This window comes from Podarcis erhardii, assembly GCF_964252035.2.
Source record: "Podarcis erhardii genome assembly, chromosome: 1".
NCBI classification, from domain to species: domain Eukaryota; kingdom Metazoa; phylum Chordata; class Lepidosauria; order Squamata; family Lacertidae; genus Podarcis; species Podarcis erhardii.
The window spans coordinates 8482313-8496425 of record NC_138497.1 but is presented as its reverse complement, the minus strand read 5'-3'; the positions used below and the strand labels follow the sequence as shown (position 1 = coordinate 8496425).

The window sequence follows — 14113 nt, the reverse complement described above, 5'->3', positions numbered from 1 at the left end:
AATGTCCTGACCTATAACACCAAGTAAAAATGCTTCTGGTTTTTTTTAAAAATGTGTATTTCAAATGTATATTTTCAGATATTGAAGGGGGCCAAAGACACCTTGCCCCTAGACTGAGTTGGTGCACATGGTGGCCAACCTGGTTGGGGATGACAAGACTTGGAATCTAGCAGCATTTGAAGGACTGAAGGCTCCTTCTCTCTCTCTCTCTCTCTCTCTCTCTCTCTCTCTCTCTCTCCCTCCCCCCCCCACGCCCCCAATCCATGCTGTGGGTAGGGCTAAAAGATGGGTTATTGCTCTGTTTATTTCAACAGTCTATACCAGTGTTTCCCAAACTTGGGTCTCCCGCTGTTGTTGGACTACAACTCCCATCATCCCTAGTTAGCAAGGCCAGCGGTCAGGGATGATGGGAACTGTAGTCTGAAAACAACAGGAGGCCCAAGTTTGGAATCTGCATACTTCTTAATGATAACCATCTTGTGATGTACAACCAAGAATACAATATAAAAGGTAAAGGTAAAGGGACCCCTGACCATTAGGTCCAGTCATGGCCGACTCTGGGGTTGCGGCACTCATCTCGCTTTATTGGCTGAGGGAGCTGTCGTACAGCTTCCGGGTCATGTGGCCAGCAAGACTAAGCCGCTTCTGGCGAACCAGAGCAGCGCATAGAAACACCGTTTACCCCCCCCCCCGGAGCGGTACCTATTTATCTACTTGCACTTTGATGTGCTTTCGAACTGCTAGGTTGGCAGGAGCAGGGACTGAGCAACGGGAGCTCACCCTGTCGCGGGGATTTGAACCGCCGACCTTCTGATCGGCAAGTCCTAGGCTCTGTGGTTTAACCCACAGTACCACCCGCGTCCCAACAATACAATATAGATCACAGTTAAAAAGCTTTAAAAAGCTATAAAAAGCTATAAAATCAGAACTTTGTTCAAATTGCCTGCTGGAATTAAAAGTCTTCTGTAAGCACCAGAAATTCAACAGGGAGGGCGACTTGTCTGACTGAAACTGGAAGGGGTTTCCATGAAATTGAGCTCATAATGCAGAACTCCTGGCTCCAGGTGCATGAGAGCCATGGGGGACCACTGACAAGAGACCGCCCAGAAGACCTCAATTGCCTAGGAAGGGATATAAGGGGTCCCCGGAAGTCCCTGAAATCTCCTGGATCCAAGTTCTTAAGGGATGGGGTTCAATCCTGCTTGGTTCAGCTGTGTATGCTAATTCCTCACAGAGAAAGGAGGATTTGACTCTTGCTGGCAGATGAGGGTCTGACCCTGCTCAGTCACTCACTAACTTTCCCCCACCCCACCCTGTGCGCCAATTTTGGTAGGTGGATCACCCTCCTGTCTATCACTCTGTGTCATCATGATATCATGTGGCAGGCAGCCCGCCCCGCCCACCAGCTAAAGTTGTCCCAGAGAGGTGGTGGGATATAAACAACGGCCACCTCCTCTGAAGCAATCTTCCCCAACCGTGGGTGCCCCCAGATGATGCCGAACTACAACTCCCATCAGCCCTTGCCACTGCGCCATGCTGGGGCAGCGGTCCAACAAGATGTGGAGACTCTGGGCTGGATAAGGCAGCTCCAAAGGCTCAAACTCCACACCCATGTATGCTAGAGAAAGGACATTTCGCCTTGTACAGCCCCAGCCCTAGATATCAGAATAGAACAGGTTGACCCAATGTGGTTTCTCTCCTCCTGCCTCCCCTGCTTTCATTTCCTTTGGAAGTTCTTGCTCTCCAAAGATCTGGCCAGAGGGATTCAAAAATGTGTGCCAGAAATGTCAGCTTCTTCCTAGAGCGCTGAAACGGACAGACGCACTAATGTGCTCATTTCACACCATCGCTGGAAGGGTAAGAGAGTAAATTGCTACCTTACCAGTCACACACACACACACTCAAAAGGGCGAGCCAATTTCAGTGGTCACCAGCGCCCTGGGGCAAAGTGGCAAATGAGACTGAAATATCCCATTAAAGGCAGAAGAACTTTGCAGGAAAGCCATATGGTGCATGCACATCATAGAATGATAGAGTTGGGACACCAAGGGTCATCTAGTCCAACCCCCTGCAATGCAGGAATCTCAGCTGAAGCATCCATGACAGATGACCATCTGTTGTTGTTGTTCAGTCCTTTAGTCGTGTCTGACTTTTCGTGACCCCCTGGACCAGAGCACACCAGGCACTCCTGTCTTCCACTGCCTCCTGCAGTTTGGTCAAACTCATGCTGGTAGCTTCGAGAAGACTGTCCCACCATCTTGTCCTCTGTCGTCCCCTTCTCCTTGTGGCCTCCATCTTTCCCAACATCAGGGTCTTTTCCAGGGAGTCTTCTCTTCTCATGAGGAGGCCAAAGTATTGGAGCCTCAGCTTCAGGATCTGTCCTTCCAGTGAGCACTCAGGGCTGATTTCCTTCAGAATGGATAGGTTTGATCTTCTTGCAGTCCATGGGACTCTCAAGAGTCTCCTCCAGCACCATAATTCAAAAGCATCAATTCTTCAGCGATCAGCCTTCTTTACGGTCCAGCTCTCACTTCCATACATCACTACTGGGAAAAACATGGCTTTAACTATACGGACCTTTGTTGGCAAGGTGATGTCTCTGCTTTGCTTTGGCCATCTACCCTCTGCTTAAAAAGACTCCAAGGAAGGAGAGTCCACCACATTCCGAGGGAGACCTTTCCCCTGTCAAACAGCTCCCACCGTCAGAAAGTTCTTCCTAATGTTTAGTCGGAAATCTCCTTTCTTGTAACTCGAAGCCACTGGTTCGAGTCCTACCCTCCCGAGCAGGAGAAAACAAGCTTGTACCCTCTTCCATGTGACAGCCCTTGAGATATTTGAAGCTATCATTGGTAGGGTTGCTGAGCTCAAGCTTGTAGCCAGAAACCTAGTCATCGAGGGCCCCAAGAGTGCAGCCAGGGAAAGAGGCCCAAGCAGAACAGCAGAAACCTACATTCAGGTACGCTAAGAGCTTATCAAGTGGCTTATAAATATGTTAAAGAAACAAACACTATAAATTCCCTCTTTCCTAGCATACAAGTCTTTGTCTCTAAGCTATTTTATCTGCAGATGGCCTTGTGTGAATCACCCTAAAGAGGGAAGAAACATAGTTCAGGGGGTTGCATGAAAAGGGCTGCGGGTTCAAACCCCAATGTCTCCTGGTAAGGCTGAAGGTGGGGTGGGAAGACTCAGTGCCGACAATATTGAGGTAAATGGACCAACAGTCTGGTGCTTTTTAAGGCAGCTACCTCCCTGTGTTCCTACTTGCATTGGAAAGCCAAAAAGTAATCATATTAAATATTAATCCGATTGCTTTCATCATCAGTTTATTCCTGCAGCTTTGGACTCATGGGTCAAAGCACCGGGAGGCGACGTTTATTACATTTATTGAATAAATAAAATACAATTTGGTTTCCTCCTTGTATCTCGACAAATGCAATCGGTGCAAAGAACGCAACTTTTCTCTCTTTAGGAAATGAGAGCCGGCTGGGAAGGGGCCAGGAAGCCCTGGAGGAAGACAAGTTATGATAGCTTGGATGCACAACATATACAGGCACACCCAGGCTGCAGCCTTGGTTAGAGACACAATCCAGCATCTCTGCTCACTTCACCAATCCCACCTGCCAGCCTCAAGGCTCCCGAAAACGATGGATAAGTCTGGGAAGGGAAGGGGTGGAGAGAGAGAGAGAGAGAAGAAAGAGGAATCCAACAAGAGATTCCATATATTAATAAATACTGGAACGACTCCATTAAAATTCGGGGAGCTGCGCCAGCTCTCCAAATGATATGATCCACTCTTGGCCCCTAAAGAGTTTGGAGGTTGGTTGGTTTGTTGCTTTTGCGTCTTGCGGTCAAGATCGCTTCGCGCAAACGCTGCCCCCCTCCAAGGAATCATAGAATCATGGAATTTTAATAATAATAATAATAATAATAATAATAATAATAATAATAATAATAAATTTTTATTTATACCCCGCCCTTCAAAAACCGGGCTCAGGGCAGCTAACAACAAATTTAAAACACTTAATTGTAAAAGCAGCATAAAATGCAGTATAAAAACATGGATAACAATAAAATTCAAAATTCAGAAATCAATTTAGGGGAAATAAGCATTAGGTAATCCCCAGGGCTAGCTGGCTGAATTGGTCCTACTTGGGCCAGTGAGTAGGCCAGGGGAGAATTACCTGTGGGGTCTCAGAGCGGCTAATCTTCATAAAAGGGGACGGGGGAAGGAAGAGAAGGGAAATAAAGGATCAGGCTGAGTTCAAATTAAAGGCCAGGCAGAATAGCTCTGTCCTACAGGCTCTACGGAAGGAGGTTAAATCCTGAAGGGCCCTGGTCTCATAGGACAGAGCATTCCACCAGGTCGGAGCCATCACTGAGAAGGCCCTGGCCCTGGTGGAGGATAGGCTGACTTCCTTAGGGCCCGGGACCTCTAAACTACGGTTATGCATGGACCTTAAGGTCCTCTTCTGTGGGGCATACCAGGAGAGGCGGTCCCATAAATACGAGTTGGAAGGGACCCAAGGGGCATTTAGTCCAACCCCTCTGCAATGCAGGAATCTCGGCTAAAGCATCCATGACAGATGGCCATCCAACCTCTGCTTTAAAATCTCCACGGAAGAAGAGTCCACCACCTCTCATGGGAGTCTGTTCCACTGCCGAAGCGAAAAGACGTTTTCAAGCATAACTCTTTCCCTTGGCCTTTGAGAAACTGCCTCAGTTTTGTGCGGCTGTTCTCCGGTCAAGATAAGGAGCTCCCTGACAAAGAATCAGGCCATCTGGCTTAGCATTGTCTTACCCTGACTGGCAGTGGCTGTTCAGGGTTTCAGAGAGAGGTCGCTCTCAGCCCTACCTTGTACCTATGGGACCGCCTCTCCCAGTATGCCCCACGGAGGACCTTAAGGTCCATAAATAGCAACACTCTAGAGGTCCCTGGCCCTAAGGAAGTCAGATTAGCCTCAACCAGAGCCAGGGCCTTTTCAACACTGGCCCCGGACTGGTGGAACGCTCTGTCTCATGAGACCAGGGCCCTGCGGGATCTGATTTCTTTCCGCAGGGCCTGCAAGACAGAGTTGTTCCACCTGGCCTTTGGCTTTGAATCAACTTGATCCCCTCCCCCTCCCCCTCTTTCCTTTCTCCTTCTGTGATGGAACTCCTATTTGGGGACTTCCCTGGCTTTTTTCTGGCCCACGTAGGACCAGTCTGGATAGTTGGCCTTGGTGAAGATTTGACGTTTTCATCCCCCCCAAAGTTTTTGATTTGAGTTTCTACTGAAATGAGGCTGCCTTTTTAATGTATTTTAATCTTGTTTTTAAGTTGTATTTTAATCAATTCTTTTTATACCTAGTGTTAGCCGCTCTGAGCCCGGTCTTGGCTGGGGAGGGCGGGGTATAACTAAAATAATAATAATAATAATAATTATTATTATTATTATTATTATTACCTGTAATTGACAGGAATGGAACTCAGGGCCGCCTTCTGCATGCAGGGCAGGTGCTCTAACCATTGGGCACAGCTCTTCCCCTGTGGGACAATGATTCCCTGGACAGGCTGTAACCTAACAGTGTTTCTTGCTGACCAGTCAGGAAAGGATTCAGATCAACGTTGACTTTGCAAATCTACTGTACTGACAAGATGTCCCTATTTTCATTGGAGAAAGGTTGGAGGGTATGGAATGGCCAAGGGACACGGGTGGCGCTATGGTCTAAACCACAGAGCCTGGGACTTGCCGATCAGAAGGTCGGTGGTTCGAATCCCTGTGATGGGGTGAGCTCCCGTTGCTTGGTCCCTGCTCCTGCCAACCTAGCAGTTCGAAGCACATCAAAGTGCAAGTAGATAAATAGGTAACCCTCCGGCGGGAAGGTAAACGACATTTCCGTGCGCTGCTCTGGTTTGCCAGAAGCGGCTTAGTCATGCTGGCCACATGACCTGGAAGCTGCACGCCAGCTCCCTTGGCCAATAAAGCAAGATGAGCGCCACAACCCCAGAGTCGGTCACAACGGGATCTAATGGTCAGGGGTCGCTTTATGGAATGGCCTTCCTTTGCTTCACACACCACCCCCAAACCCCAAACCAAAGGCTTGTATTTCCCAGGTTCTCTGCTCATCCATCCATCCATTCCCCCCACCACACACATAATAAGCAAATACAGCATGATCAAATACCTTTCATTGTCAAACGGCTCATTGTTTAAAAAGCTTCAGTTTAAAACCCTAAAGATTGCTAACAGATGCCTTTTTTTGGCTTCAGACGGGAAGACGGGGGTGGGGTAGGGGAGCTGCTCTGGGGGTGGGGGAGAAACAAAAGGGGGAATTATTTCAAGGTTCCACTTCCATATATCACTAAAGGATTTCCAGCATTGGCCAAACAGGTGTCTTTCCAGGAAGGATGGAAGCACTCCAGTCTTCATTCATTGCTGGTCCCCGAGAAACTGGTACCTGGCAGTTCACGGCCCCAGACATCAATAAGCCCTGGAGCTTGTGGTTCAATGGCAGAGCAGGTATGTTGCATGCAGAATACCCCAGGTTTGGTTCCTAGCTGCTCTTGGTAAGTTTGGGAAAAGGCTGTAACTCTGGCTAGCTTCTGCCAGTCAATGTAGCCAATATACAGATAAGAATCCGACAGCAGGACAATGAGAAATTCCCAAAAGAACGGTCCAAATTTATGGTCTACTTAGAGAAAACTGTACATAGTGTTTATTGTAAACATTTGGTTAGACCATAAGATGTAATGTGGTAATATAATAAGGATTGTATGTTTAAAGCATAATACAAAAAATTATTAAGGAATTATAGACATTTATAGAATGTATATATAGTAAACACGCTTAAGTAAGAGCAATATAGAGAAGCCAGAAGAGAGGTGGTGGGAAGTTAATTCGGATAAGATATAGATTTTTAAGGAGAATAAAGCTGTATTGTTTTTAGGCTATTTGAAAAAAAATCAATAAAAATCACTGAAGGAAAAAAATGATGATGATGATGATGATGATGATGATGATGATAATAATTTTTTTAAAAATTATTTGTATCCCACGCTCCCCGGCCAAAGCCGGGCTCAGAGCAGCTAACATCATATAAATAAGACAATATGCATAATACAATATACAATAAGCAAATAAAATAACATTCAACATTCATTAAAATAATATAGAATAATATTAAATATCAGCATTTCAAAATTAAACAGAAATCCACTCTTAACAGTTACAATAAGTAATTTCTAAACTCCAATCAATAAAACCACAGCAAACCACAGTGCACAACATAATACAATACAAAATGAGATAGATAAGACCAGTGGTCTGACTCTGTATAATGCAGCTTCCTGTGTACTGAATTGTCCCGTGCATTTGTTCCTTAAAATACCAAACAAACAAACAAACAAACAAACAAACAAACAAACAAACAAACAAACAAACAAACCACTGTGCCAGCAGTCACTATAATACAACGGGCTGTTGTTCTTTCTGTTGCACAGAGACATCTAACTCTGCACCTGCAAAAAAACTTGCAACCTGGAGCAAAATAGCAAATCTGGAAGAGGTACCAACTGCAAGGTATCAACGTGGCCGATGCTGTTCTTCATCTACACAAAGCAGTCATTCTTGCTAGCCGCCTGCGATTTTTATCACAGGCTGCCTGGCGACTGGAATTTCTATCCACAAAGGTAAGAGTTTAAATACCTGAGGGAGACAGGGAGGGAGGTTGTGTTTGAATGAAGTTGATGCTGCTGCTGCTGTGTTTTTTTTTTTTTTTTAATGATATAAAGTTGCTGATTTCACAGCTCAAAAGAAAAGCTTACTGCCTGTTCTTGGTTAATTACCAAAGCCTGGAAACCGGACTTTAAACGAGCTACTCCTGCAATGCCTGAACAGCTTTGGACTGTGCAAATCTTTCTCTGGCAATTTAGCAAAAGCCCTTCTCAGGATTCAGGAAACATCATATCAGCTTCCCACAACCTGATGCTCCTTTCATATGCTTCAGAGCGTAACACTCTCATCAGATGGCAGGGATGTTGACGGAAGCTGTGGTCCAAAATATCAGAAGGGCGCTGGGTTGGGGGAAGCTGCTTTGACTTAAGAAGGCAACAGTTTTCAGTCTGTAAAATCGCCCGCTGAATAGTTTCAGTGATCTCCATCTGGCTGTTTGCGCTAAGCTATTGAAATATGCCTATAATCTGGCTTGAACCCGATCTCAGGTTATTATTCCACATTCTTCCCGCACTCCCTGTTCTCAGTTTACACTTGTGCACACAGCTTCATTTCTTTCTTTAAATGCACACAATTGAAGGATTGCCAGTGGCCATCAATTGCAATGCTTCGAGGTCAGTGAATTCCACTTTTTATCTTTTGCCATCTTAGCACTGAGGGCACAGCTACATCCGAGGAGAGAAGAATTCCAACAGAAACTGCTACTGACATTTGCAAGGCAGCACCAATGGATATTTCTTCTTCTTCCTCTTCAGCGATCACTTGTAGCCAAGTAAGATGGTCTTCCATAAACAAGTATTAACAGTGAGTCCGTAAGTGACTGTGGAGGCCAATTCCGAATCCACACATCCTTCCACAGTGGGGACATTGGTTTCCGGGTGGGAGTTTATCGCAGTGTGGATTTGCCAAGCGTGCCTTCCTCTTAGCGCGTTTCTCTCTTGCGTCCTGAGTTCGAGCATCTTCAAAGCCCATGACACCTTAGGTAAAGGCTGTTCTCCAACTGGAGTGCTTGCAGGCCAGTGTTTCCCAATTGTCAGTGTTTATATGACATTTTTTTTTAAGATTTGCCTTGAGTGAGTCTTTTGTTGACCACCAACATTACACTTTCCATTTTTAAGTTCGGAAAAGAGTAGTTGCTTTGGAAGACGACAACCAGGCATCTGAATAACATGGCCAGTCCAATGAAGTTGTTGTTGAAGAATCATTGCATTTGGGTTTAACCGTACCGCCACCTGCTCCTACAAAGTGTTGTTGTTTAGTCGTGTCTGACTCTTCATGATCCCATGGACCAGAGCACGCCAGGCACTCCTGTCTTCCACTGCCTCCCGCAGTTTGGTCAAAGTCATGCTGGTAGCTTCGAGAACACTGTCCAACCATCTCATCCTCTGTCGTCCCCTTCTCCTTGTGCCCTCCATCTTCCCCAACATCAGGGTCTTTTCCAGGGAGTCTTCTCTTCTCATGAGGTGGCCAAATATTGGAGCCTCAGCTTCAGGATCTGTCCTTCCAGTGAGCACTCAGGGCTGATTTCCTTCAGAATGGATAGGTTTGATCTTCTTCCAGTCCATGGGACTCTCTAGAGTCTCCTCCATAATTCAAAAGCATCAATTCTTTGGCGATCAGCCTTCTTTATGGTCCAGCTCTCACTTCCATACATCGCTACTGGGAAAACCATAGCTTTAACTATATGGACCTTTGTTGGCAAGGTGATGTCTCTGCTTTTTAAAGTACTCCTTCATATTTAAACATCCCATATCCATCTGAGAAAGAGAGCTCAGTATCCTCATTTCCTTTTCTTATTCCACCCACCCACTGGCCTTAAAAACCCACAAAATCCAAACGAACTTCAAAGGCCTTTTCTATCGTAATCCGAAAATCCCTCCCCTGAGCGGAGTCATCGCTTGGGCTTCACTGTTTCACGTGCGCTGCATTCCTTTCTTGGGGTCACTGCCCAGCGACTTTCTATTACTGCTCCGCAGCTTCGCTCTTCTCTGGTTCTGCCTCTCTTTTCAGAAGCAGCCAAGCCAGCCTCAATCTCCCATCTCTCGCCGCAGCTATTATGTAATAAATCCAGATCCCCCTCAATCAGGATCGCTTTTGTTCCTCACAGCTTTGGAGTCCCCTTGATCGCTCGCACGGCACAGGCTTCTGCAACCATTTGGCAGCCATGGGGAGAAAGGGAAAGACGGGTGGGGCAGGGAAATGAGAAGGAAAAAGGCAGACTCTATTCAGGTGGGAGGTCAGACTTCTCCGCAGATTGGATGCAAGCAGTGTGGGAAGAGGGGGCACCTTGGGAGAGATCTAGGGGTCCTCTTTCTGGCATCTCCACGCAGCTTAGACGTTCATAATGTATTGAAAACACACCATCAAACGCCTGTGGAGTCTCGGCACTCATCGGAGGCCCCTGCCAAGCCATTTTCTCAGTAGTTCAGGGATTTGTGAATACTCTACTACGGTATTCTTTGGGTGCATTCACCCCATACATTTAAAGCAAAGGGACGCGGGTGGCGCTGTGGTCTAAACCACTGACCCTCTTGGGCTTGCTTATCAGAAGGTTGGCGGTTTGAATCCCCGCGACGGAGTGAGCTCCTGTTGCTCTGTCCCAGCTTCTGCCAACCTAGCAGTTCGAAAGCACACCAATGTGAGTAGATAAATAGGTACCACTGAGGCGGGAAGGTAAACGGCGTTTCCGTGTGTTCTGGTTTCCATCACGATGTTCTGTTGTGCCAGAAGCAGTTTAGTCCTGCTGGCCACGTGACCTGGAAAACTGTCTGTGAACAAACTCCGGCTCCCTTGGCCTGAAAGCGAGATGACCGCCACAACTCCATAGTCGCCTTTGACTGGACTTAACCGTCCAGGGGTCCTTTACATTTTACCTTTTTTACATTTAAAGCACTGTTATACCACTGTGTGCAAGGACAGGTTCTGGCAGATTGAGCGGGGGAGACCAAGAGTAGGTCCAATGGTCAAGAAGGCGGTTTCTGCCCATGCTGTAGAGGGAAGTGAGGGGCAGGTGGGGCTTGTCAACCTGGGAAGGCAGCCCACCTAGGAGAAGGAAAACTCTGATCTTAAACCTCTGCTGCCTTGTGGAGTATCTTCCCTATATCTCGTGTACAGGGCAGTTTTTAATATTTGATGTTTTACTGTGCTTAATGTGTTTAGCCTGTTGGAAGCTGCCCAGTGTGACTGGAGCAACCCAGACAGGTGGGCAGCATCTAAATATCCTAAAACTGATTCTAAACCTCCACTGCCTTGTGGCACATTTTCAGGAAAAGAAAAGGCAAAAACCCTACACAAATTAGGAGCCGAGTCCCTAAGACGGTACCTTGTATGCCTTCCAGCAACTCCTACAGCCAAGCAGGAGGGCAGAAGGGGTTTCTGGGATGTTGTTTTTATTTTGATTATGCATTTTGTGGTTTTATATTTTGATTTTATTCTGCGAAGCACTCTGAGACCTCCGGGTATAGGGCGGTATATAAATTCAACAAATAAATAAGTAATAAAACAAATTAAACAAATGCCTTGCTCTGCTTTCCATTGGACCACAGCAGCGAGGCTGAAAGGAGGAGGGTCTTGTCATCTGGGCAGCCCAGGACCCCCATACACGCTGCCCAGGCTTGCACCCCAAGGAGGTCACTTTGGTACTGCTAACACAGCAGTCTGGCTTCACCCCCGGAGATGAACTCCATTGTCTCTTGAGACGGATGGATAACAGCAAGTCAATTCCGCCGAATTCAAAACATTAGCATTGTTCACAGACACCATGCAGACCATCTGAATGAAGTTCATGGACTATTGGTGGTCCACAGACCACAGTTTGGGAACCCTACTTTAAAATTACTGCATTGCACAGGGTTGGACTGGATGACCCTTTGGTCCCCTTCCAATGCTACAACTCTATGAAAAGAGCCATCTCCACCTCATTCCTTCCAAGCCCCGTTCGCTCCCCCCCCCCATCGCTGATCACCCAGATGGCTTGCCGCCATAAATACAGCGATGCTGCTTTCGCACTCGCTGCTTTCTAAACTGAACACGTCCTCATTCCGATGGCTTGTGAGGCTGCCTGCTAGCTCGGCGTAAATTTTGCACCAGCCTGGGAAACGTGGCCACAATTCGACATGGGAGTCTACCAGGCGCATGCAAATCTAATGGGCGATGAAAATGGGCAAGTAGGCAAATTCCCCCCCCCCCCAAGCATCGGTTTGTTTTAATCATGCAGGATACATTAGGCCCTGGGGTCATGAGAGGAGACCATAAAGAGTCCACAAAGCAGTATTAAAGAAAAGATTTGGGCCTTTGCAGGGTTGTATTTTACATGCCTTGCCTTTTCATTACCTGAGTTGTATTAAGATGCTTTGAGGGCATCCTTTGTATCCCATGAAATTACCGTGTTTTTCTGTGTATAAGATGCCCCCATGTATAAGACACCCCCTATTTTGGGGGACTGCAAATTAAGAAACACCCCTCAGCACTACCCATGTATATGATGAGTCCCAATTTTAAACCTAATTTTTTGGTTTAAAAACCCTAGTCTTATACACGGAAAAATACGGTATATAAGATTCATCTGGTCTCTAGGCTCAGGCCAGAAATAGCGGAATGCTCTGCAGAAGACTTTTTAGTGCAGAAGGGAAATATTGAGGGCTGAAAGTGTTCCTGTGTACGAGGAGAAGGCTCACACTCTGCACCCATCCTCTGCTGGAGTCAGTGCCAATACTCGTTTTCAATTGGCGAGTTAATTGCTGTTTTTTGTTTTAAGCGGGCTTCTTATGATTTTAGTTGTTTCGCTGCAATTTCCAGCTTCGCCTTGCGCATGGATGCAGATCTGCCTTTGTGATGTACACAAAAGATATGTGATCTGCCTTTTCTCAGTTACGGATTTAGAGAGGTGGTTCCCAAGCTTCCCACACTTGAAAACAGCTGTTGGAGGATCACTTAATGATTTCTCAGTCTACTGTGGAAATTGAAACGCACTGTGCTAGGTCATAGGATTGTGGAGTTAGAAGGGACCCCCCCCACAAGAGTAATCTAGTCCAACCAATGAAGGAATCACAGTGGATGTGGCATGGTTGGCAAAGAATTCAAACTGTAATTCAATAAAATGCTATATTATAAATAAAAGCAGCTATAAAAATACAGTCAAATGGCAACATGCATATTCAGTGTGATGGATGTGCTGTCTCCTGTCTTCAATTGTAAATCCACAGATGTGCGGACCACCTGAATAAAGCTTACAGATAACATTTTGGGAAGTCCTGATTTAGGACACAGTCGTGCATTGGAAGTTGAACGGAATTCATTTGGAAGTCCATTCGACTTCCAAAACGTCCGGAAACCAAAGTGTGGCTTCTGATTGGCTGCAGGAAGCTCCTGCAGCCAATCAGAAGTCGCGGAAGCCCCGGCGGACGTTCGGCTTCCAAAAATAGTTTGCAAACCGGAACAGTCACTTCTGGGTTTGTGGCGTTTGGGAGCCAAAACGTTTGGGAACTAAGCTGTTCGAAAACCAAAGTACAACTGTATTGCCTTTAGGGGTTCCTCAAAACCGGCCCCACACACCCTACAAGATTCTCTTCTTTGTTTCTCAAACTTGTCCCACAGAAGAGAAAGCAAAGAGCTGCGGAGGCAGTATTATCGTACTTTTCTAATCATTCTCTTACCTTTTTCTTGCTGCAGTAGATCTGCCATTTCTTTTCTGCTGGAAGAGCAAACATGGCTTCTCTATGCTTATCTGAAAGGTCGAGTTCATCCTGAGGAGAGAGAGAGATGCCGTACGTCATGAAAACATCCAATTTATTGCATAGATTAGCATTAACAACTGTGAAGGAGAAGGGGAGAAACCCCCCAAAAAGAAAAGCCCTGCTGGACAGTGATGGTGAGGGGAGCCCTGGCCCCAGACGCATAATTCTGAGGGGCCACAATCCAGGACCCCATGACAGGCTTCCTTGCTGAGGCCGTGTGGCTGCCACCTTCTGGAGCTGTGGGCAGGTGAGCTGAGCCCAGGCTGGGCCGTTACGGGCACAGTGGCAGCTCCTTCTCATTGCGGCTGAGTCGGAGCCTGGACTTTTCCCAGCCCGCACTGGTCCTTCCCAGGGTCCTCCCTTGCAGCATGTGACCTGCAGCAGGAGTGCAGGGATGAGAGTTGCCCACTCACCCAGGACCCACCTTTGTGCCAAGCAGAGGCGGCTGGGAAAGGGCTGTGCTTGGCACCTTGGCGTGCTCTCCTCTCCCCTCCTCCTAGGCCTACTGCAGCTCTGGCACTGCTGGGATGCCACCAAGCCCACCAAGGAGCACCGACTGCTGGGAGCTCGCCGAGGGTGAACACGGCGACCAGCAGGCAACCTTCGTGAGAAGTGTTGTGTATTGAGTCAAAGGATTTTATATCTGTATTATTATTGTCTGTATTTG

The 14113-nt window shown here is 46.9% G+C and overlaps 1 protein-coding gene across 2 annotated transcripts in view; it reads right to left on the bottom strand.

Annotated features, from left to right (window-relative positions):
* DAAM1 (dishevelled associated activator of morphogenesis 1) overlaps nt 1-14113 on the bottom strand; it is a 175350-nt gene that overhangs the window by 79248 nt on the left and 81989 nt on the right. For both annotated transcript variants that reach the window (XM_081859162.1, XM_081859163.1), the window contains exon 3: nt 13366-13455. In XM_081859162.1, coding sequence (XP_081715288.1) covers nt 13366-13455 — 90 coding nt within the window. The remainder of the gene's footprint in view (nt 1-13365; nt 13456-14113) is intronic.